Genomic DNA, 23,573 nt, shown 5'->3' on the forward strand with positions numbered 1-23,573 from the left:
CAACACCGATGCAGGGTCATTTTTCCCATGTAATGATATCACCGATGCAGGGTCATTTTTCCCATGTAATGATATCACCGATGCAGGGTCATTTTTCCCATGTAATGATATCACCGATGCAGGGTCATTTTTCCCATGTAATGATATCACCGATGCAGGGTCATTTTTCCCATCTAATGATATCACCGATGCAGGGTCATTTTTCCCATGTAATGATATCACCGATGCAGGGTCATTTTTCCCATCTAATGACATCACCGATGCAGGGTCATTTTTCCCATCTAAAGACACCACCGATGCAGGGTCATTTTTCCCATCTAATGACACCACCGATGCAGGGTCATTTTTCCCATGTAATGATATCACCGATGCAGGGTCATTTTTCCCATGTAATGATATCACCGATGCAGGGTCATTTTTCCCATCAAATGACACCACCGATGCAGGGTCATTTTTCCCATGTAATGATATCACCGATGCAGGGTCATTTTTCCCATCAAATGACACCACCGATGCAGGGTCATTTTTCCCATGTAATGATATCACCGATGCAGGGTCATTTTTCCCATGTAATGATATCACCGATGCAGGGTCATTTTTCCCATGTAATGACATCACCGATGCAGGGTCATTTTTCCCATCCAATGACACCACCGATGCAGGGTCATTTTTCCCATCCAATGACACCACCGATGCAGGGTCATTTTTCCCATGTAGTGACATCACCGATGCAGGGTCATTTTTCCCATGTAGTGACACCACCGATGCAGGGTCATTTTTCCCATGTAGTGACACCACCGATGCAGGGTCATTTTTCCCATGTAGTGACATCACCGATGCAGGGTCATTTTTCCCATCCAATGACATTTCGGCCACTAGCGGGGCCCTTTTACCCCCCCCACTAGCGGCCGAGAAAGGGTTAAAACCGCCCGCAATGCACCGCAATAGCGGCGTTTTGCTGGCGATATCCCAGCGCTGCCCCATTGATTTCAATGGGGAGCAGCGGTGGAGGAGCGGTAAACACATCGCTCCAAAGAATCTGCTGAAAGGACTTTTTTTCCTGTCCTGACAGCGCAGCGCTCTGGTGTGAAAGTCCTCGGGTAGAGTAATGTGAAGACTTCAAGTGCCCCGCTAGCGGCCGAAATGCGCCGCTAATCCAACGGTAAAACGCCGATAAAAATAGCTGCGTTTTACCGCGGACGCTATGGGCAGCTCGGTGTGAAAGGAGTCTTAGAGTTTAAAACTGGTGCACACATAAGGGGCTAACAGTAGTGAAGAAGAAAAATGGCCCTGCATCGGTGGTGTCATTGGATGGAAAAAAATGGCCCTGCATCGGTGGTGTCATTGGATGGAAAAAAATGACCCTGCATCGGTGGTATCACTGGATGGAAAAAAAAGAACCTGCATCGGTGGTGTCATTAGATGGAAACAAAATGACCCTGCATCAGTGGTGTCACTGGATGGAAAAAATGACCCTGCATCGGTAGTGTCATTGCATGGAAAGAAATGACCCTGCATCGGTGGTGTCACTGGATGGAAAAATGCCCCTGCATCGGTGGTTGAGTTATGAGATATGATGGTTATCATGCAGCTTCCAGGGACAATCTCCTGACATTGAGAACTGGCCCCATGTCACCAAAATCATCCCAATATATACACAGATTTGTAAAAAAAAATCCCTACTCTCTAATTTATAGTAGTCAGTTTATACAACAATTTTATCAATATGTCTTTGTTAATATGCCTTGAAATCAATTTGGATATATCAATAAAATACAATTTAAGTTCTCAGTAACTTATAGTTTAAAATAAGTTTAATATAAAATCATTATATTGAAAATATATATAATTAAAAAACATGCTTTGAATTGGATAAGAACCAGAACTTTCAACACTATAAGCCTGGTGCTCTACCCACTATACTATCACTTAAGGGTTCTTAATGGTTGCTTTCTTAATCTTTAATATGTGGTTCATTATCTGTGAAACAACTATATTAAAATTGTGAACTGCCCCCGGGGGAAACTGAAGATAACACCCTAATGATCCCATCTGATCACTCTAATAATATATACACAGTTTTTTCTTTGAAATCTCTACTCTCTAATTTATAGTAGGCAGCATATACTACAACTTTGTGTGCTCAATATATCAATGTGTCTTTGTTAATATACCTTGAAATCAATTTTGGATATATTGATAAAATACAATTTAAGCCCTCACTATCTCATATTTTAAAATATATATGTATAAAGAATTGACCCCACCTGGACTAGAACCCACAACTTCACCAATATAAACCTGCTGCTCTAACTACTACACTATCTCTCAGTAGTGGTTCATATGTGCTTTTATGTTTAATATGAGGTTAATTGTATGTGAAACATCTCTATTAGTCCACACACATAGACACACATTGTCCTGCTGCTTTCTAGCCATTCACAATTCCCTCATGTAGGGGCAAAAGTGCAATGTTTCCTACAAGTTGGGGTGCAGAGCTGTGCTGTGCTGGCCATTGTGTTCTGCTATCTATGGAAGCTGTGCCCCCCCCCCCCCCCCCACTCACACACACTACACACATTTTCAGCATGGCTCTTTATGTTGGAGCAGATGACAGAGAAGGATAAGACAGCAGAGGAACCAGAGAATCCAGCACTGCCTGCTTCCCTATACTGTGTGCTGTAACTAAGATAGATTTACATATACAGAGCAGAAGACATGTATGTCTGCAGAATGATGATCTGTGGGTGTTACTACATTATTGCTCATTGGTCCTAAAATCTTCCTATAGACTACTATATTTATAAACTCAGAATTCTGACTTTGAAACTCAGAATTCTGACTTTGAAACTCAGAATTCTGACTTTTAATCTCAGAATTCTGACTTTTAATCTCAGAATTCTGACTTTTAATCTCAGAATTCTGACTTTGAAACTCAAAATTCTGACTTTTAATCTCAGAATTCTGACTTTGAAACTCAGAATTCTGACTTTGAAACTCAGAATTCTGACTTTTAATCTCAGAATTCTGACTTTGAAACTCAGAATTCTGACTTTGAAACTCAGAATTCTGACTTTGAAACTCAGAATTCTGACTTTGAATCTCAGAATTCTGTATTTTTTTTTTAAACTTACAATTCTGAATTTCAATCTCAGAATTCTGAGTTTCAACGTCAGAATTCAGTTTTTTTTTTTATGATGGCCCCAGGGCTCTTCCATATATAAAAGACACCTGTCCACAGAATCTCTTTCTTCCATTCAAACCTCACCAATCACCATCATGGGCAAAACCAAAGAGCTGTCATAGGACATCAGGAACAAGATTGTAGACCTGCACAACACCGAACACCGAGGACCACATACCTATACAGATGAGCCTTTTATATGTTTTTATCCTGTAAGTGTGTTTTTACCTGGTGTCATTAAACATCATTTGTTAATACTACACTCAGGTGGCGCTTCCTTCTCTACCCATCTCTCATCCATCACAGAGCCAGCTCTCTGAGGACAGCAGCCGCCTAGCCTACTTTAACCATTACATTACCAGTTACCACTTAACCCTTGAACTTCCAGTCTGTCCCCTATGCACTAAGTTGCTCAGCCCTTTATATCTCCTGTTATATATGGACTTGTGTGTTTGCGCTTACAGTTACCAATACTCTGTTTAAGAATCTTGGTGAGGAGGAGAAAATTGTTGGAGCGATTATTCGCAAATCGAGGAAATACAAATCAAATATCAATCGCCCTCGGTCTGGAGCTCCATTTAAGATTTCTCCTCATGTGGTGAGGATGATCATGAGAAATGTGAGGGATCAGCCCAGAACTACACGGGAGAGGCTTGTGAATGATCTCAAGACAGTTGGGACCACAGTCACCAAACAAACCATTGGTAACACAATATGCCGCCATGGATTGAAATCCTGCAGCGCCCGCAAGGTCCCCCTCCTCAAGAAGGCACATGTACAGTCCCGTCTGAAGTTTGCCAATGAACATCTAAATGATTCAGAGAAGGATTGGGAGAAAGTTTTGTGGTCAGATGAGACAAAAATTTAGCTATTTGGCATTAACTCGACTCGCCGCGTTTGGAGGAAGAAACATACTGACTATGACCCCAAGAACACCATCCCTCCAGTCAAGTACTGAGGTGGAAGCATGGGGCTTTTTTTCTGCTAAAGGTACAGGGCGACTTTGCCACATTGAGGGGCCAATGGACGGGACCATGTTTTGTAAAATCTTGGATGAAGACCGCTTTACCTCAGCCAGAACACTGAAGATGGGTCGTGGATGGGTGACACTGACCCAAGACATACCACCAAGGCAAAAAAGGAGTGGCTCAAGAAAAAGAACATTAAGTTCATAAAGTGGCCTAGCCAGTCTCCAGACCTTAATCCTATAGAAAATTTTTGAAGGGAGCTGAAACTTCAAGTTTCCAAGCGGCAGCCAAGAAACCTTAAGGATTTGGAGAAAATCTGTAAAGAAGAGAGGACCAAAATCCCTCCTGAGATGTGTGCAAACCTGGTCACCAACTACAAGAAACGTCTTACCTCTGTGCTTGCCAACAAGGGTTTCTCCACCAAGTACTAAGTCATGTTTTGCTTGGGGATCAAATACTTATTTTACGCACTGAACTGCAACTCAATTTATAACATTTGTATCATGTTTTTTCTGTCGGATATTCTGTCTCTATCATTTAAAATACACCTATGAAAAAAATTATAGACCCTTCATGTCTTTGTAAGTTGGCAAACTTACAAAATCTGCAGGGGATCGAATAATTAATTTTCCCCACTGTAGAGAGAGTCACAGGATCCTCCATACCTGGATGCCCTGCTTCTTTCGTGAGGGCTCGGGGAGTGCGAGGAGGCAGTGAGGGAGTGTAGCTGTACAAGAAAAACATGCCTGTGGGGTGGGTTATGAGCAGAGATGACACTGTCACTTTGCCCCAAATCACTTCTGCCAAATTTTCCTCACTGCAGCACACAGCAATGCATCACACCTTCTGGTGCCCTGTGATGCTGGTGCATTGGGGTCCCCTTCAAAAATGACAACTAAAATGCACATACACAATGTATTGCAGTATGCTGCAGTAAAGCATTCTTCAGGGGAAAGTGACAGTTGTCAATCTACCCAACTGGAGCAAAGTGACGGTGTCTGTTGATAGTCCACTTCCTCACTCCACCCAGCAGGGTATACTATAGTGATTGTAAAGTCTCTCTTTTTTTTTTAAACAACAAAATGTTATACACACCTCCTCTGTGCAGTGGATTTGCACAGTGCAGCCCAGATCCTCCTCTTCTCGGGTCCCTCTTCTCTGCTTCTGGCCCCTCCCTCCTGTCGAGTGCCCCCACAGCAACCAGCTTGCTATGGGAGCACCTGAACCAAGCTGCAGCTCCGTGTGTCTGTTCAGACATGGAGCTGCCGCTCAGCCCCGGCCCCCTCTCTCCTGATTGCCTAACTGTCTTTGATTGTACGGCCGAGGGACTCATGGACATCGCTGGATAGAGATATGGCTCAGGTATTAGGGGGTGCTGGAGTGGCTGCTACACACTTATTCCATAGAATGCATTAAGATATCAAACCTTCTACCTTTACCACTCCTTAACTAATCTGTGGATTCCTTGCTGCGTCCCCGCAGCTGAAGCCCACCCTGGTTAAGTTTTACAGCCAGAGCTTATCTGATTGGATGAGATCACTGTAATGGTTGTGCGCACTGAGCCCACGAAAAGCTATATGCGACATCCATTTTGTTAGGTCTCAGCCATGTTTGTCATAATAGCAGTGATCTTAACCCCCCCCCTTCAATTCATGGAATCCATAGGCTTAACTTTAAAACACTTCAAAAAAGCCTGTTACCTCAACTTCAGCAGACACCAGCACACCGGCCTTAGCAGAGCTGTAAACAGCTAATTTAGTTCTGGCAGGATGTCTGTTAGTTCTGCTGACCAGGCCTATAGTAAAACTATGGCCAAATCTGACCGTTCTGTCACCCATGGTTTGTAGGCCAATCCAAGCACTAGGAATACATAGCATCCAAAAAAAAAATGCCTACCCAGAACTAATGGGGGATCGTAAAGAGCATTTAAGCGTTATGCAACCTCTCGGAGACTTCTGCCCAATTCACAACTCAACAAAACCCACACACAAGTCATAAACTCAAACAGGACCAAGACAAATTAATATTAAGTATATAGTTGAATGGGAAATATCCAACCGAACAAATCAAGGTCATATTAGACTAAACCAGAGCATACAGAAGGGGAGATAGCAGTCAGCTACCTCCTGGGTGACAGACTTCTCCGAGATACCCTGTGTTTAGTATCCCTGTGTCAGGGCTGGGCTCTCAGCCCTTCCTTCTCTGTGCTCAGGTTGCTCAGCTGTCGGTTAATTGCCAGTACTCATCGTTCCACAGTGGCTCACATGTTGATTATCTCCTGCTTGTCAGTCAAGCCCACAGCCAGCCCCTTCTGGCTATTTAAGCTGCCTGGTTAATTTCTTCAATGTCTTCTTCGCCTTGGTCAACATATCTAAAGACTCTCTGCAGTGTTCCTGTTGATGACTTGCCTGGCTGACGTCCCTTCTGGTTCCTGATCCTGTCTGCTGCCTCTGACTATGCTGATCTCTGGCTTCCAGATTTCCTGGCTTGTTCTGACTACCCGATTTGGCTACCGAACCATGGCTATGTTTTGACTACGTTTACCTGTTGTACCATGTTTAGCACTTTATTAAAAGGAGTGATTTTTTACTGCATTTTCTGTCTCCGTCTGTTTCATGGTTCCTGACACCCTGGACATGAAATTCAAAGCTGAACCATATCTATCAGTTTCCAGAATGCAACCGGTACATTTTCAAAGTTATCAATAGTAGTATAAAACTGTGTGTAAGGGAGGGGCATGATGATACTGTCAAAAAACCCAGTGACAATCACTCTCAGGCTGCAGGCACATAGATTGCAGTCCCGCAAGCTGAAAAATCTTTGCACAAGGTGCAGCTGAGTGGCATTGTTACATAAGTGACAGTGCGGTGTGAGATTGGCCAGTCCTTTGTCACAAGTTGGTGATAAGGGCAGGGATCTGATATTACGTTTTGCCACAATCACTGCTCTCCTTCACGTGACCAGAGTACTGTCACATGGAGGAGGGCACGTGTTCCCCCATACCCAATGCAACAAAGCAAGGGTTCTGATAAAGCAGCAAATGGATTAGTGAACCTGGTTGGGTGGTGGGCAATAAGCAGACAATGTCACTCTGACTTGAATGGGGAAAATAGACAGTCTCTTATATAAAGCTGACATTGTTTTCCAATAGTGTTAAAAGAAAAAGCAAAGGGTAAACTCCTTACATTTGACGAATTGCGTAATACCTTCCAACTCCCTACTAAAATGTTTTTCCGCTATTTGCAACTGAGACACGCAATCCAGGCTCAATTCCCTTCAGAAATTCAACTACAATCACATATGGTGGAGCGCTTCCTTATTTCCAAGCATGTGGACCGTATCCTTTCCTCTTTGTATCTCCGGGTGTCCCTGGGAACTGATAACCAGGGGACTAGGCTATTTAACAAATGGAAGCTGGCTGTGCCCTCCCTGACGGATGACGATTGGGAAGAGGGAGTCCAACAATATATTCCTTTGATGATATCCGCCAGGGACAGGTACATCCAGTTAAAATTCCTTCACCAGGCATACTACACACCCCAACGGCTTGCTAAAATATATCCCTCTCACTCTGATAGGTGCCCAAAATGCAATACGGATATAGGTACTTTCTTACATGTGGTGTGGTCGTGCCCCCTTCTTCAACAGTTCTGGAGAGAGGTGGTGCAGTACATCAATTTAATTGGGAACCTGACACTTACACTGGATCCCCGGGTCCTGCTCCTGGGGATCTGTGATACCTTTATCGCAAACACCCATAAGAGGCTAATCGTTTTCTATGCTCTATTCTATGCAAGGAAAACCATTTTATTTAAATGGAAACAGACAGACCCCCCAACAGTGGGACAGTGGAAAACACTCATTGATAAGACCCTCCCTCTATATAAGCTCACATTTATGAGCCGGAAGTGTCCCAAAAAGTTTGAAAAAATTTGGGGTGCATGGGTTTCTAAGTGAATGGCCACTGATGCGGATCCCCCCAGGAGAACTCGCTGAACTTATACACCACTAGATCGATTAAGAAATATTTAGAATACACTTAAAATTACCACTAAAATATACCCCCCCCCCCTTTTTTTTTTTTTTTTTTTTTTTTTTTTTTTTTTTTGCTTTGAGGAGGAGGTATTGCTCCTAAACTACAACTTTGCAGTGATATGAATACTTGCAACTAAGATGTGAACTGATGTGCCTTGCTTTTTGATGTAATACTTGAAACTATTTATCCTAGATTGTCACTTTCCTTCTGGAAATGGTTCTTCTTTGCCTTTTTTATGTAATCCTCTCTTATTGTGCCCTTTTATATTTCCATGTATAGGTATATGTACATTTATATATATATTTGTGAATGTACTTCTTTTTTATCTTTGTACTGAAACTTTTCTCCTTTGGAGATGAATAAAAACGTAACTGTTAAAAGAAAAAGCAAATTACCTAGGTAATAATTGACAAAGTCTGAGGACAGTGCCGGCAGCTTGTTCTTCCTCCTTCCATCAACGCTGGAACTGGTTTCAGAGTTATCCACCGGGAAGATGTCTGTGCTGATCCCCATAAGTTCTGCTTTGCGCATCAGTTTCCGTATAGCAGAGGCACTGCTGGTGAGCGGCCGGGGGAGCTTCTCTCTGGGAACCCAAGCCTGAGGCCTGGTGTTGCGGGCTAGCTCCGACTTTACACGGTACTGCTGTAATCTGGTGGAGATGCGAGCCTGAAAACAAATTGGATAAAATGTTAACATTTAAAGTGATTGTAAAGGCTCCTGTTTTTTTCTTTCAAACTAACAAACACTTTATACTTACTGTACAATACCATTGTACAAAGCAGGTCTCAAACCTCCTCTTCTGGGGTCCCCCCCCCCAGAACTCCTGGCTCTCCCTTTTTTCCAAGTGTCCCCACAGCAAGTCACTTGCTATGGGGGCACTCGTGCGGGCTCAATCCCAAGCCACACTGTGTGCATCTTTAGACACACACAGTGCAGCTCAGCCCCATCCCCCGCACCTTCCCCACTGAATTTGACTGACAGCAACAGGTGCCAATGGCTCCCAAAGCTGTCTGTCAGTCACTGTGTGAAAAGGGAGAGAGGAGAGAAGACTGCAGCCAGGCACACCGCTGGATCAAGCCAGGAGTGAGCATTTTCTCAAGAAACGCGTTGGGCGGTGCTTATTGATGTCGTCACACACATCATGGGCCAGCGGCTGTGCAAGTACCGCGTTGGATGTATTACACTAAAAGTTTTTTAAAGCCTTGTGAGTAATGGTTGGGGTTATTTTTGTTTAATAGTGGGCCGCAGAGTTTGTATTTTGTTCTCGCTGAGTGGCACATGTGTGATCGAGGTGGTGAATTACCAGAGCCTTTGAGAATGGGTTGGAGCCATCCAGTGGTGTGAGATGCCAGAGGTAAACCCCAGGCTGATTTTGCTTTGTTCGTGGGTTTATTCCATCCATGCTCTGTTTACCTCCTATTGCATAAAGGCTTGCCTTCTCTGGTAAGGAGTTTGTAAATCTGAAGGTGGTGGAGCACTTGGAGACTGAATATTTCTCAGCACCAGTTCGGGATGATTATGAATTTTCTGTTGGACTTTTAATTACCATATTTATCTGCGTATAACACGCGCCTTAATTTTAAGAGGGAAGTTTCAGGAAAAAAAAACTTAAATTTTAAACAAAGAACTTTAAAGCAAAATAAGGGTCAGTGTTCATCAATGCAGCCTGATCAGTGCCCATCTGTAGCCTCACCATTGCCCATCAATACAGCCTGATCAGTGCCCATCTGTAGCCTCACCATTGCCCATTAATGCAGCCTGATCAGTGCCCATCTGTAGCCTCACCATTGCCCATCAATGCAGCCTGATCAGTGCCCATCTGTAGCCTCACCATTGCCCATCAATGCAGCCTGATCAGTGCCCATCTGTAGCCTGATCAGTGCCCATCTGTAGCCTCACCATTGCCCATCAATGCAGCCTGATCAGTGTCCATCTGTAGCCTCATCATTGCCCATCAATGCAGCCTGATCAGTGCCCATCTGCAGCCTCACCATTGACCATTAATACAGCCTGATCAGTGCCCATCTGCAGCCTTACCATTGCAGCTTAATGAAGCATGATCAGTGACTATTTGCAGCCTCACCATTGCCCATTAATGCAGCTTGATCAGTGCCCATCTGCAGCCTCACCGTTGCAGCCTGATCAGTGCCCATTTGCAGCCTCACAATTGCCCATTAATGCAGCTTGATCAGTGCCCATCTGCAGCCTCACCGTTGCAGCCTGATCAGTGCCCATTTGCAGCCTCACCATTGCCCATTAATGCAGCTTGATCAGTGCCTATCTTTAGCCTCACCATTGCAGCCTGATCAGTGCCCATCTGCAGCCTCACATTTGCCCATCAATGCCACCGGATCAGTGCCCATCTGCAGTCTCACCATTGCAGCCTGATTAGCGCCCATCTGCAGCCTCACCATTGCAGCCTGATCTGTGCCCATCTGCAGCCTCACTATTGCAGCTTGATCAGTGCCCATCTGCAGCCTTACCATTGCAGCCTAATCAGTGCCCATCTGCAGCCTCGCCATTGCCAATCATTGCAGCCTGATCAGTGCCCATCTGCAGCTTCGCCTGTGCCCATCTGCAGCCTCGCCTTGGCCCATCAATGCAGCCTCACCTTGGCCCATCAATGCAGCCTCACTAGTTCCAGATTACACAGAGCTGGGATAGCCTGTGTTATCAGCGCTCGCAGTCACACACAGTCCCGCCTCCTGGCCCGGCTACTATGACAGAACACCGGTCCAATGCCAGGACGTCTATGCTAGGAGCCAGGTCAGGAGGCGGGACTGTGTGTGACTGCGAGCGCCGAGTACACAGGAGGTCCCAGCGCTCGCCCCCTCCTCCCCCTCCGAGGCAGCCAGGTATCGACGTATAACACACACACATGATTTGCCCCCTATTTTCAGGGGAAAAAAGTGTGCGTTATACTCCGATAAATGCGGTATTTATTTGTTCATGTACTATTATTCACCTTTGGTGTATGACATTTATTTTCTATATATGGTTTTTAGTTTATGGATGGACATATTTGATTATTTTTTATTGACTTCATTACATGACACATATGAATTGATTTTTGTTTATTTATTGAGTTTCACATTGCACATTTGATTGGATCTTTATTGAGTTATTTGCCAGGATAAGAAACACGAGCTGTAAGAAAAGCTTGTCATCGTTGGAGAATGCTGCGGCACATCTGCACATGCGCCGGTTTCCCCAGGTTTTTTGCGCACAAACAGGGTTTCCCACACAGGTACAAAGACTGCTAGTAGGGTAGTTTGAAACCTTCATTGTCCTTGCACGTTCGTGGAAAATCACCTCCACGTGTGCAAATGTACCGACGGGCTCTGCCAGGACCCAAAGGCTGGCACATCTTCTGCACATGAGCTATAATGATGGCATTGGAGGAGGGGGCAGGGATCAAGGACAAAAGATGGTTCAAACATTTTAAAAACTTGTCAACAGTAAAATGATGTCAGGAAATAGGGACTTTATAAACTATAAATGTTGATGACACAACCAATCAGGTCAGAAGGCTGTAACCAGTATGTTTTGTGCTGCAGGATGAAGACTGGATCAGTGGCAGGAAATCCACAGAAACACAAGAATATGCAACTTCCATACCAAGGGTGTTTATTATGGAAATTGGAAATTTATTATGGAAATTGGACCCATGACCTAAGTACTGCAAGGCAAGAGTGCTTACCACGAAGCCATTGCACAGAAACAAATTAGAGAGGAAATGAAGGACGGGACAAATGAATATCCAATGCAAATAACACTTTGGTGACTACCTATATAAAACGCAGAGACTTCACAGGTTTAATGAAGCCTTTGTAATCCCATGCAGACCAAACATTCTCCGGTTCAAAGCTGTTGTGATCAAAGGTAAACATTACGACTCCCAACTGAATTAAATGACCTTAGCTCTCTATATTTAAATTGGCGGTGGTGGGTAGGCTGCGCCTTTTTCTATAAGGCATCGTCACAGAAAGTGGAATTAATACCTGGGCTTCCGGCGTGAGCTGCTTTTCTCGCTCTTTCAAGGACGTTTTACAGTACGACTGCAAAGCCAAATAATTCTTCCTTTTCCATTTTCTGTCAAAGCGGTCGGCGTGCTGCTTGCAGTAAGCAAAAAAGGGATCCGCAATATCCTGTTAGAGACAAAACTCAATGAGTTTTAAAATGTAAATAAAGAAAGAAAACCCATAAAATATTAAAAGCGATTGCAAGGCTGGGTTCACACCTCCGGCGGATGCCCCTCACAGCAGGGGGTCCGCTGCATCCCTGTTCTCTGTTTCGGGGACGAATCAGGGCTGAATTTTTGCCTTAATTCGGCTCTGAAAAGGAGCCAAAGACGCACAGCACTCCTGTGCAAGCCGCTCCGCAGCGGAGATATGTGAACCAGCTCCATAGAGAGCCGGTCACAGTCTCCTGCCATGCGAATAGGATGCGGAGAAATCCTTATCCAATTTGCATAGGTGTGAACCAAGCCTAAAGGATCAATTGTTATTTTTTTTAAAACAAAGAGATGTCCTATTTACTTCCTTTTCTTGGGACACTATGTTTAACATCTAACAAGTCCAGCAGAACACAGCAGACCCCTTTCTTACAGCCAACTAACCAGAAAATGGGGGCAAACCATCAGTGACAATCAGAATCTGGGGGTCCACAATGACAGTGGGCTTGATAATATAGAAGAAAGCACAAGCAGGGTGTTGGAGTTAGTAGAATCAAAGCAACACCATTTATTAAACAATAGCACACTTGCATGTTAAAAGCATTTTATCCATCCTGAGGTGGAACATGGAGGAACCATCAAAACAGCAAAATGTATGGAAACTGTGGCTGATCAGGTTTGACAAAGGGAGCGTGGCCCCTGAAACATGTTGTGGCCCACCTACACCCAACATCATCCAATGCATCTGAGAGCTTGCAGCTGTAGACCCCGCCGGTCTGCCCGCTTTGCTGTCTCAATTGGCACTTCACTATTGTCGCTTCATGATTGGCCACAGTTTCTGTGCACTTCTGAAAGCACAAGCAGGGTGCTGGAGTACGAGTACCGGCCACAGCCACAGTTTCTGTTCACTTTGCTGTTTAATGATTCCTCCATGTTTCCCCTCAGGCTGGATAAAGTGCTTTTAACATAAAAGTGTGCTATTTTTTAATAAATGAAGTTGCTTTGATCCTACTAACTCCAGTGCTCTGCTTGTGCTTTCAAAGTGCACAGAAACTGTGGCGAATCATGCAGCAGCAATTAATAGTGCAGCGCCAATTGAGACAGCAAAGCGGGCAGACTGGCGGGGTCTAGAGCCGCAAGCTGTCAGATTCACTGGGTGATGTCGGGTGTAGGCGGGCCGCTACGTGTTTCAGGGGCCACACCCCCTTTGTCAAGCCTATTCGGCCACAATCTCTGTGCACTTTGCTGTTTTTATGGTTCCTCCATGTTCCACCTCAGGCGGGATAAAGTGCTTTTACATACAAGTGTGCTATTGTTTAATAAAAAGTGTTGCTTTGATTCTACTAACTCCAGCACCCTGCTTGTGCTTTCTTCTACATGTGAGTGAATCCTTCCCAGATCTGTTATGGAGGCTGCAGGAGATTTTGGATATTTTTGTGCCTTCTGCGTCTTTCCCAGGGACTGCTGTATACACGGACTTCATTCATCATTACTCCGTAAGGAGCGCTGTGTAAGTGGTGCACACCTTGATAATGGCCTCTGCAATGATAATCTGGGAGATTGGTATGGCTAATAAGGTGGTCCGCTGCTGCAGAGCATATAAGCATCTGTGAGTAAGGCAGGACACTGAGAAAATGTTGGCTGCTGGAGGGGGATATTCAGGATCTGGGGGTTCGGAAATAAATTACAGCAGCTGATATAGACTATGGGAAGCTTCTGTTTCAACATCGTGAATCAGCAGAGCTACCTACTGAGGACACTAAGCTAAATTGGGTTTATGCAGGTTTGAAGGGAAATGACCATTAGGTGGCACTGTTTCTTTGATTTTCCCTATTGTCTAACCTCTTAGAGCAGGGGTATTGAATTAAAAATCATGGAGGTCCGGTCAGTAAAATTTTCTACCCACAAAGGTCCGAATCGCATGTTTCGCTGATGCCCAAGATCTTTACATCACAAACCCCGCTTCTTACATTAGTGTCCTCAGTCCCCCCTGCACATCACAGTCCCCCCCTGCACATCAGTGTCCTCAGTCCCCCCATGCACATCACAGTCCCCGCCCCTTTACATCAGTGTCCTCGGTCCCCCCATGCACATCACAGTCCTCCCTTTACATCAGTGTCCTCTGTCCCCCCATGCACATCACAGTCCTCATTTTACATCAGTGTCCTCGGTCCCCCCATGCACATCACAGTCCTCCCTTTACATCAGTGTCCTCGGTCCCCCCATGCACATCACAGTCCTCCCTTTACATCAGTGTCCTCGGTCCCCCCATGCACATCACAGTCCTCCCTTTACATCAGTGTCCTCTGTCCCCCCATGCACATCACAGTCCTCATTTTACATCAGTGTCCTCGGTCCCCCCATGCACATCACAGTCCTCCCTTTACATCAGTGTCCTCTGTCCCCCCATGCACATCACAGTCCTCATTTTACATCAGTGTCCTCGGTCCCCCCATGCACATCACAGTCCTCCCTTTACATCAGTGTCCTCGGTCCCCCCATGCACATCACAGTCCTCCCTTTACATCAGTGTCCTCGGTCCCCCCATGCACATCACAGTCCTCCCTTTACATCAGTGTCCTCGGTCCCCCCATGCACATCACAGTCCTCCCTTTACATCAGTGTCCTCGGTCCCCCCATGCACATCACAGCCCCACATTACATCGGTGTCCTCAGTCCCCCCTGCACATCACATCAGTGTCCTTAGTCCCCCCTGCACATCACATCAGTGTCCTCAGTACCCCCTGCACATCACATCAGTGTCCTCGGTCCCCCCTGCACATCATAGTCCCCCCTTTACATCAGGGTCCTCAGTCCCTCATTTCCATCAAATTATCCCTTCACATCAGTTTCTCCCTTTTACATCACATTTTGCCGGTTATGTCAGTGTCCCGCAACCCCTCCATATAAGTGTATTCTCAGCAGTGTCCTCAAGCCCCTTTATAGCAGTTTCCTCACTCCCCCATAGCAGTGTTCCCCGTCACCCCCCCCCCCCCACCCCTTATAGCAGTGTTCTTACCCCCCCTCACATTTTTACAGGGTACTCAACCCCCTTCATAGCAGTTTCTTCACCCCCCCCTTTTTAGCAGTGTCCACAACCCCCCCTTCATAGCGGTTTCCTCAACACAAACAACCCCCCACCTCCCCCAAGCTATAGCAGTGTCCTCGCCCTCCTCCTTCCCCCTCACCCTTCCCTTTCACACCAGCCTTTTTTTTCCTACCTTACACAAGACAGGTCTGGAAGGAGGGCGGGAGCTGCCTAGCGTCCTAGTAACCAATCACCTGCTTGCAGCTCCTGCATTCAGTCCAGACCTGCCATCTCTCCCATGCTCTGCCCTGTTGCGGGGATGACGGCACAGCTCCCTGTTTTGATCTACAATGTGGACGAAACAGGGAGAAAGAAAGACCTGGCTCCTAAATGGTGTGACCGCAGCGGTCCAGATGTGACCGTCAGTTGGTCTGGATCTTGACCACAGTACATCATTTAGTAAAGCCTGCCCTAGAGGTAGGGCTAACACTATATTCACAGGTCAGATGCTGTGTATTTAGTATTTTAATGGAAAACCCCTTTAAGAAGCTTGCTGCTCTCAGTTTACCATTTTTTTTCCACGCTAAAATTATAGTTACACATTCAAAATGAAAAATATAGCAGCTGAGATCAGTCCATTTCAATGTCCTTTCATCTCAATTAAACACACTCAACACTTCCTATTACTACATCGCTTTTTTTTTCCCCCCTTTGCTAAGACCCCGCTTCATTTTTTTTTAACAGGGTGGATATAAAGTGTATATTTTATTTTTTCCGCTTACAGTTTCATAAGCAATCTTCAAAAAGAAGTACGTCTATTAATTTACCTCTTCGGCGGCGGCTTCAGAAAGCAAGCCTTCCTTCTGGGCACAAGTCACATGAAAGTAGGCGCGACACATCCCTGCATCACAACTGATACAGACGCCGGTGCGGGCAAATCGCGAATCTTCACAAAAGCTGCATTCCTGCAGAACAGAGAACATGGCTTTCCACTTACCGCAAACTTAATTCACTGTATGAAATTCTGAGCGTTAGCTAAGTTTACTGAAGTCTAGCTTCCATTAAAAGAAAAAAGAAAAAAAAACACAGCCAGCGGATTAAGTGGATTTATCCAAAAACCAACACCGAATGAAACAGGATTACTTCCAATAAATCTATGTATCATGCATATTCTTTAAAGGGACGGTCCACCCAAAATAGATATTTTAGAGCTTGGTAGATGATAAAATGTGAATTCCAGGATAACCAACTATCATCTTAATACTAGAGGGCATGTGTATTCTTACTTCAATCTTGGTGTGCATTGTGTATTTCTTCCAGATCTGTGTAGTAATCCAGTGTGAGACTTTCCCTCTGTGAAGGAGCTTCCTGTAATAAAGACCGCTCTATGCTGCTCTCCCTCTCTGTGCAGGGTGACTGGTCTCGTCTCCGCCCCCTACTGTAGTTTTCTGCAAGCAGCCTATAGTAGGTGGAGCTTTGCTGGGTTCCTCCCACCCTTCACTGCTGCTCCCTCTCCTTGTTCAGGGTGACTGGTCTCGTCTCCGCCCCCTACTGTAGTTTTCTGCAAGCAGCCTATAGTAGGTGGAGCTTTGCTGGGTTCCTCCCACCCTTCACTGCTGCTCCCTCTCCTTGTTCAGGGTGACTGGTCTCGTCTCCGCCCCCTACTGTAGTTTTCTGCAAGCAGCCTATAGTAGGTGGAGCTTTGTTGGGTTCCTCCCACCCTTCACTGCTGCTTTCTCCCCTTGTTCAGGGTGACTGGTCTTGTCTCCACCCCCTACAGTAGTTTTCTGCAAGCAGCCTATAGTGGGTGGAGCTTGCTGACAATTATGGGGCACAATTCCTTCCACTGACAAAAAAAAAATGGGGCACTATTCCACCAACTGACACCAATTATTTCTTCCCCTAATACCAAAGATCAGGTGTTTACTCCCACTGGGCACAGTCTGGCCCCTCTGAAGTCTGAAGGACAGTAAACTGTCCCTTTCTTTCCAAAGTTTGGAGAGCCCTGGTATAGTTTGTTTGGCCCAAGCTGAACTATTTATCATCATCCATATACAGTACACGTTGTGTTCCGGCAGCACGATGGGAACTTCGCATCCCACTTCCGGAATATCAGTATATGTGCTCAGCCATTCACAGGGAGCTTTGTATTTTCTGAATAAATTTACAAAGCTTCCTCTAATTGGCTGAGGTGGAGACTAACATCATACACCCTCCTCTTTGTCCCAGCCAATCAGAGGAAGCTTTTGAAATCATTCAGAAAATACAAAGCTCCCTGTGAATGGCTGAGCAGAGCTCAGGAATCATTCAGACAATACAAAGCTCACTGTGAATGGCTGAGCAGAGCTCAGGAATCATTCAGACAATACAAAGCTCCCTGTGAATGGCTGAGCAGAGCTCAGGAATCATTCAGAAAATACAAAGCTCACTGTGAATGGCTGAGCAGAGCTCAGGAATCATTCAGAAAATACAAAGCTCACTGTGAATAGCTGAGCAGAGCTCATGCTGACTCACTTTTGTTCTGGGCGCGGGATAGGAAGTTCCCATCATGCCGCCAGAACACAGCACTGTATATAGTTGATGCTACATACAGCGTGTAGAGTGCTGCCAGCAGGGACATAGTTTGATTGGACCAGCTTGGTCCAAAAGAACTATTGATAGTTCATTAAAAGCTGGAGGATCAGCCTTAAAATTTGCAGATCTGACAGACAAGGCCATTATAAGTGAGGTCTTAATCTGCCTGTTGGGTTTTCCTTGTGCATAGTCCTAACTCACAGTCCTGATTAGTACTTACCTTGGCACCATACTTGGAGTAGTTCATCTCAGTTAGTGTCACCGGACGTAATTTGTCAATATCACCGAAAGCCACACCAGGTACATAAAGAGCACATACAATGTGAACCCACCTGAAAAAAAAATTGGATACATTTTATACAGAAGCTCCAAAATAAACAAGAACACAGGAAAATCCAGGATATAAAAGATTCATAAGAAACATATTTTCATCATAACGTATAATGAAGTAAAAACACACATTTCTGAATGAATAAGTTATGAGACCGTACTGCTTCCGGCCGGCATATTGTAAAATGACAGCCGAGCTGGAGCTTTTCCACTCACTGGTCGCTTTAAAGTGCGATCTGTCAATGACAGATCATAGTACCGGGCCGGCCCCAGTATGATGTGATTGCTGTGAGCAATCACATCACAGTTGTACACAATGATTGGCTTTCATTCATAGCCATTCATCGTGTGTTATTGTGATGATCTCTGTGATTGGTCAGACAGGGCCAATCACATTTCAGCTGTACCATGTGATAGCTGTGGTCAATCACAGCTAATCACAATAATACTTAATAAATGGCTGTGAGTGAATGGATAACATTCATAAAAATGATTGCTTATAACAGTGATCATCATGGTTATAAGCAATCAAATGTGAAAAAAAAACCCTGATCACTTCCCTTGCTAGGGTAACACTGCACTGTTCTGGTCACAGTATGTATAAAAAAAAAAAAAAAAAAAAAAAGAAGAAGAAAATAAGAATTTTTTTTTTTTTTTTTTTGGAATGGTGTTATTTGGATGGTGAGATGTATTGGATTTCTGCCAGGCATATCATTTGGTGTTGAGGCCAAATCACTCCATTTTAGTCTCACATGACCAGAACACCTTTTTCCATGTGGCCTCAGAATCTTCAAAGTGTGTTTAAGGTGGTCAGATGAGACTAAAATCGAATTATTTGGTCTCAACGCCAAACAAAATGTCTGTCAGAAATCCAATACAGCTCACTATCCAAATAACACCATTACAGTAATGCATGGAGGTGGTAATATCCTGTTATGGGGGGGGGTGGTGGTAATATCCTGTTATGGGAGTGTTTCTCTGCAGCAGGGACTGGAGCACTTGTCAGGATAGAAGGAAAAATGGATGGGGGAAAATACCATCAAATTCTTGAGAAAAATCTGCTGCCCTCTGCCAGAAGCTTTCAATGGGAAGAAGGTTTACCTTCCAACATGACAATGACCCAAAGCACACAGCAACAATGAGCACACAGTGGTTGAAGGAGAAAAAGGTGAATGTCCTTTGCATGGCCTAGTCAGAGCCCAGACTAAAACCCCATCGAAAATCTGTGGAATGACTGCAGCCCACAAACGGTCAATATCAAATTTATCTAAACTTGAGCAGTTCTGCAAAGAAGAGCGGGCAAATATTGCAAAGTCTAGCTGTGCAAAGTTAGCAGAGACATATTCCAACAGACTAAGGGCCAGTCCACAACACATGCAGTCCAGTGGGTTTTTTTTTTCTGCATCAAAAATGCATGGAAAGTAGGTTATATGGTTTTCAGTGGCACAGTTCACACCAGTGCGTTCCAGAAAAAAAAGTAGAATATTTTTCCTGTACTGGAGCTCTGTAAAAACACATAAAAAATGCACTGGAATGCACCAAAAATGCACTGGAACACACATCCTTATTTAAGGTTAAGAAAAATTAGGGGGAAAAAATGCACTGGAACGCATCAAAAACGCACATGCAAAAAAAATCTGGACCGCGTTGCGTTTCTATGGTGTGAACTGGCCCTAAAGGCTGCATTTAAAGCAAAAGGTGGTTCAACAAAATACTGACACAAGGGGGGGTGATCATTTTTCCAACTCAGTGATTCTGTTTTTTATTTATTTTTTTTTATTTAGCTCTGACATGTTGGTTTTACATCTTTCAATTGGATGCTATAAGTAGTACTAGAAAATACAGCTGGATAAAACAAAAGCCGTGTGTCTTCATTTCAGGCTGCAAAGCAACAAAACGTGATCATTTTAAAAGGGGGGCGGGGGCAATTCTTTTCTAAACCCACTGCGTATGCGGTCGCTTCTGCACGTGAGCACGGAGGAACGGGGCGCTTAAAAAAAAAAATTCTCATTTATTTTACTTATTTTTTCGCTGTCCCTTTATTTTTCTTATCACTTTTATTCCTATTATAAGGAATGTGAACATTCCTTGTAATAAAATCAAGCATGACAGGTCCTCTTTATTGAGAGATCTGGGGTCAAAAAGACCTCAGATCTCATATTTACCCTTAAAAGCAAAAGAAAACCTTTTCTTTTTACACTATGACTAAAAAATAAAATAAAAAAATTAAATAAAAAAACAAACAAAAAAAAAAAATCCATCAATAGTGTGTACTTGTCTCAATCCACAGGACTAAGTGTAATTTCTGTTTGCTGCCTCCTTCATCTGCTATCTGTATGAATAGCTTCTGACAAGTTTTCCTGACTCCAAGAGAAAAAAAGGCGATGGAGAGGGAGCTCCAGCACACAGCCTGTAAATGACAGCTTCAGCTCTGTTCCTGTGGGCTGTGTGAAGGGGGTGTTTTTCTTCCCTCCAATCAGCTCTCACAGCTCTCCTCGCTGAGATCTGCAGTGTGTAATTTTAGTTCCCCACCCCCTGTTTTATGATCGCTCAGACAAGCTTTATAAATGCTGGACTTTGAAGGACTGTAGAGGAGAGCAGTCTGCAGATGAACTGGTACAACTTATGTAGGAGGATCTGTTTCAACTTCGTTTACCACCTGAAGCCAGTCACTTTACTGGGTATATGTGAGGGCTTACAGCCACTTTAATGAACCCTTGTCTGGGAACTCTAAGAGCCCTTTCACACTGGGGCGGGGGCGGCGGTAAAACGCCGCTATTATTAGCGGCGTTTTACCGTCGGTATTCGGCCGCTAGCGGGGCGGTTTTACCCCCGCTAGCGGCCGAGAAAGGGTTAAATACCACCGCAAAGCGCCTCTTCAGAGGCGCTTTGCTGGCGGTATAGCCCCGTCGTCCCACTGATTTCAATGGGCAGGAGCGGTAAAGGAGCGGTATACACTCCGCTCCTTCACCGCTTCGAAGATGCTGCTAGCATGACTTTTTTTACCGTCCTGCCAGCGCATCGCTCCAGTGTGCAAGCCCTCGGGGCTTTCACACTGGAATGAAAGTAGCGGCACTTTCGGGTCGGTTTGCAGGCGCTATTATTAGCGCAATAGCGCCTGCAAACCTCCCCAGTGTGAAAGGGCTCTTAATGGTGGCAAATACAAGGCACACATATAGGGATATGTTGATAGCCCATAAATGTATTGTCATGTGTGTGATTTCCAATGTTCCTAATTCATTTATTAAATTTTCAACTTGTAAAAAAAAAAAAAAAAAAAAAAAAAAAACGTTTATACTATTTCAGATTTGGTTCAACTAATTTCGCAGAACCTTAACTCCTCCCAGCCCTTTAAGGGGTTTCTGATGCTGGGAGGCGAGGTTTTATGATCATGTGGCCGCCGTGATTGGCTGTCACAGCGGTCACGTGATCGGAAAGCTCCCGATTGCAAACCACGATGCTAGTAGGCGCTAGTAACTGTTTCGGAAGTGTGCATGGTGCGTTTTTTTTTTTTTTTTACATTTTGGCACACAAATATGCGGTCGCTTTGCGTCAAGGCCCGCCCACCGAGAGGACACATTTGGGTGCTGTGAAGAGGGTAGTAACTAAACTAAGTGATTTTCTTGACGGTTGCACCTATACAATGTATGAAAGAGTCAAATAAAAATAAAGTAAATGCCAGTTGCTACGGAAGATCTCAGCCCCTTATCCTGAAGTAATATAAAAGAGGATCAGCTCATCCAAATAAATATATACCCAGAAACAAATTATGGGTAATTATGTGCCATCTAAGATTCCTACAGGGGCCTAAAAAAAAAAAAAAAAAAAAAAAAAAGGAAGAAATAGCAGCAGCAAAATTGTTCTCCAACACTGCTGTAAATATCCCTTAGAAAAGAAAAAGGGACAAGGATTCTGTTTGGGAGATGTACTATACGAGGTTAATGCATCCCCAGGACCATCTCCTGCAGAGTAGAATATAGAGATATGTATCTGAAACAAGAAGCTGCTTCTCAATTTAATTTGCACATTTTATCCATGCTCCACTGGAGTATTAAATGCTGCTGCAAGCAAAGGAGTTTATCTATGATAAACCTAAGAGTTGCTTTCTCCCTGCATAGCACCCTTCTTCAAAACGTTTTCATACTTGACTTGCTCATGCGGCAAAATTAAAGACGCCGACTCCCGACATGAGAGACTCTTTTATTGGTTTGAATGTATAAACTGGCCACAGATGTCACAATCTGAATGCAAAATCTATTTTAGATTTACTAGTTACTGTCTGTAGTGCAAGGGCCTACCTGGCTGGATATAAACCAATTGGACTGATGGGACAGGACCTTACACTACTTAGTTGTTAAGATATGTAAAGATATAAATCAATGATTTAAAGAAAAAAAAAAAGTCTGATTTTTTTTTTTTTTTTTTTTTTTTTTTTTTTATTTAATATTGATTTTTTGGATTTAAAATGGATTTTTTGGACTTTTTTTTTTTTTTTTTTTTTTTAAATGTATTTTATTAAAATGCTTTTGGAGTAAAAACCTAAAAATAGACTAAAGATAGTCTAACTATCTAAAGATAATTATTATTTTATCTCAAATAGAAAACTTAGTTTATTCAGCATGAAAGGGTGCTTAGTTATGTAGCATGAGGCTGTATATTCTGCAATATTTACAATTTTGGTCAACTCATTCAATGAATCCAAGCTGAGCTAACATACACTGCCATTAATGCATTCACACAATTTCACAGTAACCATGAGATAAAACAAAGTTCAGGAATATTCCTTTATCCCATTTTTTTGCAAATCTATGTACACTACAAACTGTATGTTTAAATCGGTTCTGATATCGCTGTTTTAGCAACCTGACAGCTTATTATTCTAAATAGTAAACCTTCATTTTGTTTGCAAGTATTAAAGATTCTAACTACCAGGAAGAATAAGTCCTTACATTTAAAAGAGCACCTGTCATTTCAGACCCATCGTGGTAGTGCCTGTTAGCAGCGATATCTGTGATATCACCCTTCCCATCCAAGCGTGTGTATATGCTTATGACAGATGGGAGAGAGATAAAGCAAAAATAAAGGCAACACTTTTCTGTAAATCTTGGATAAAGGGAGGGTTATAACCCCTGTCTGATTATTTTTTATTTTATTTTGCTGTGTCCTATTGGGGAGATTTCCCTCCACTTCCTGTCCGATAGCCAAAAACAGGAAGTTAAAGGAAACCACCTAGGAGAGGGAAATCCTAGGTTGTCACCAGGGTCATCAGAACTAGTGTC

At 43.9% G+C, this 23,573-nt stretch overlaps 1 protein-coding gene across 5 annotated transcripts in view; it reads right to left on the reverse strand.

The window, feature by feature from the left end:
- PHF14 (PHD finger protein 14) overlaps positions 1-23,573 on the reverse strand; it is a 368,482-nt gene that overhangs the window by 292,017 nt on the left and 52,892 nt on the right. For all 5 annotated transcript variants that reach the window (XR_012244357.1, XR_012244356.1, XR_012244358.1 and 2 more), the window contains 4 exons: positions 18,185-18,296; positions 16,218-16,355; positions 12,190-12,336; positions 8,584-8,854 (listed from right to left, as the gene is read on the reverse strand). Coding sequence is in view for 2 of the 5 variants with exons in the window: in XM_073629538.1 (XP_073485639.1) it covers positions 8,584-8,854; positions 12,190-12,336; positions 16,218-16,355; positions 18,185-18,296 (668 nt within the window). In the remaining 3 variants the exon portion in view is untranslated. The remainder of the gene's footprint in view (positions 1-8,583; positions 8,855-12,189; positions 12,337-16,217; positions 16,356-18,184; positions 18,297-23,573) is intronic.

This window comes from Aquarana catesbeiana, linkage group LG05 (genome assembly GCF_042186555.1).
Source record: "Aquarana catesbeiana isolate 2022-GZ linkage group LG05, ASM4218655v1, whole genome shotgun sequence".
Classification (NCBI taxonomy): domain Eukaryota; kingdom Metazoa; phylum Chordata; class Amphibia; order Anura; family Ranidae; genus Aquarana; species Aquarana catesbeiana.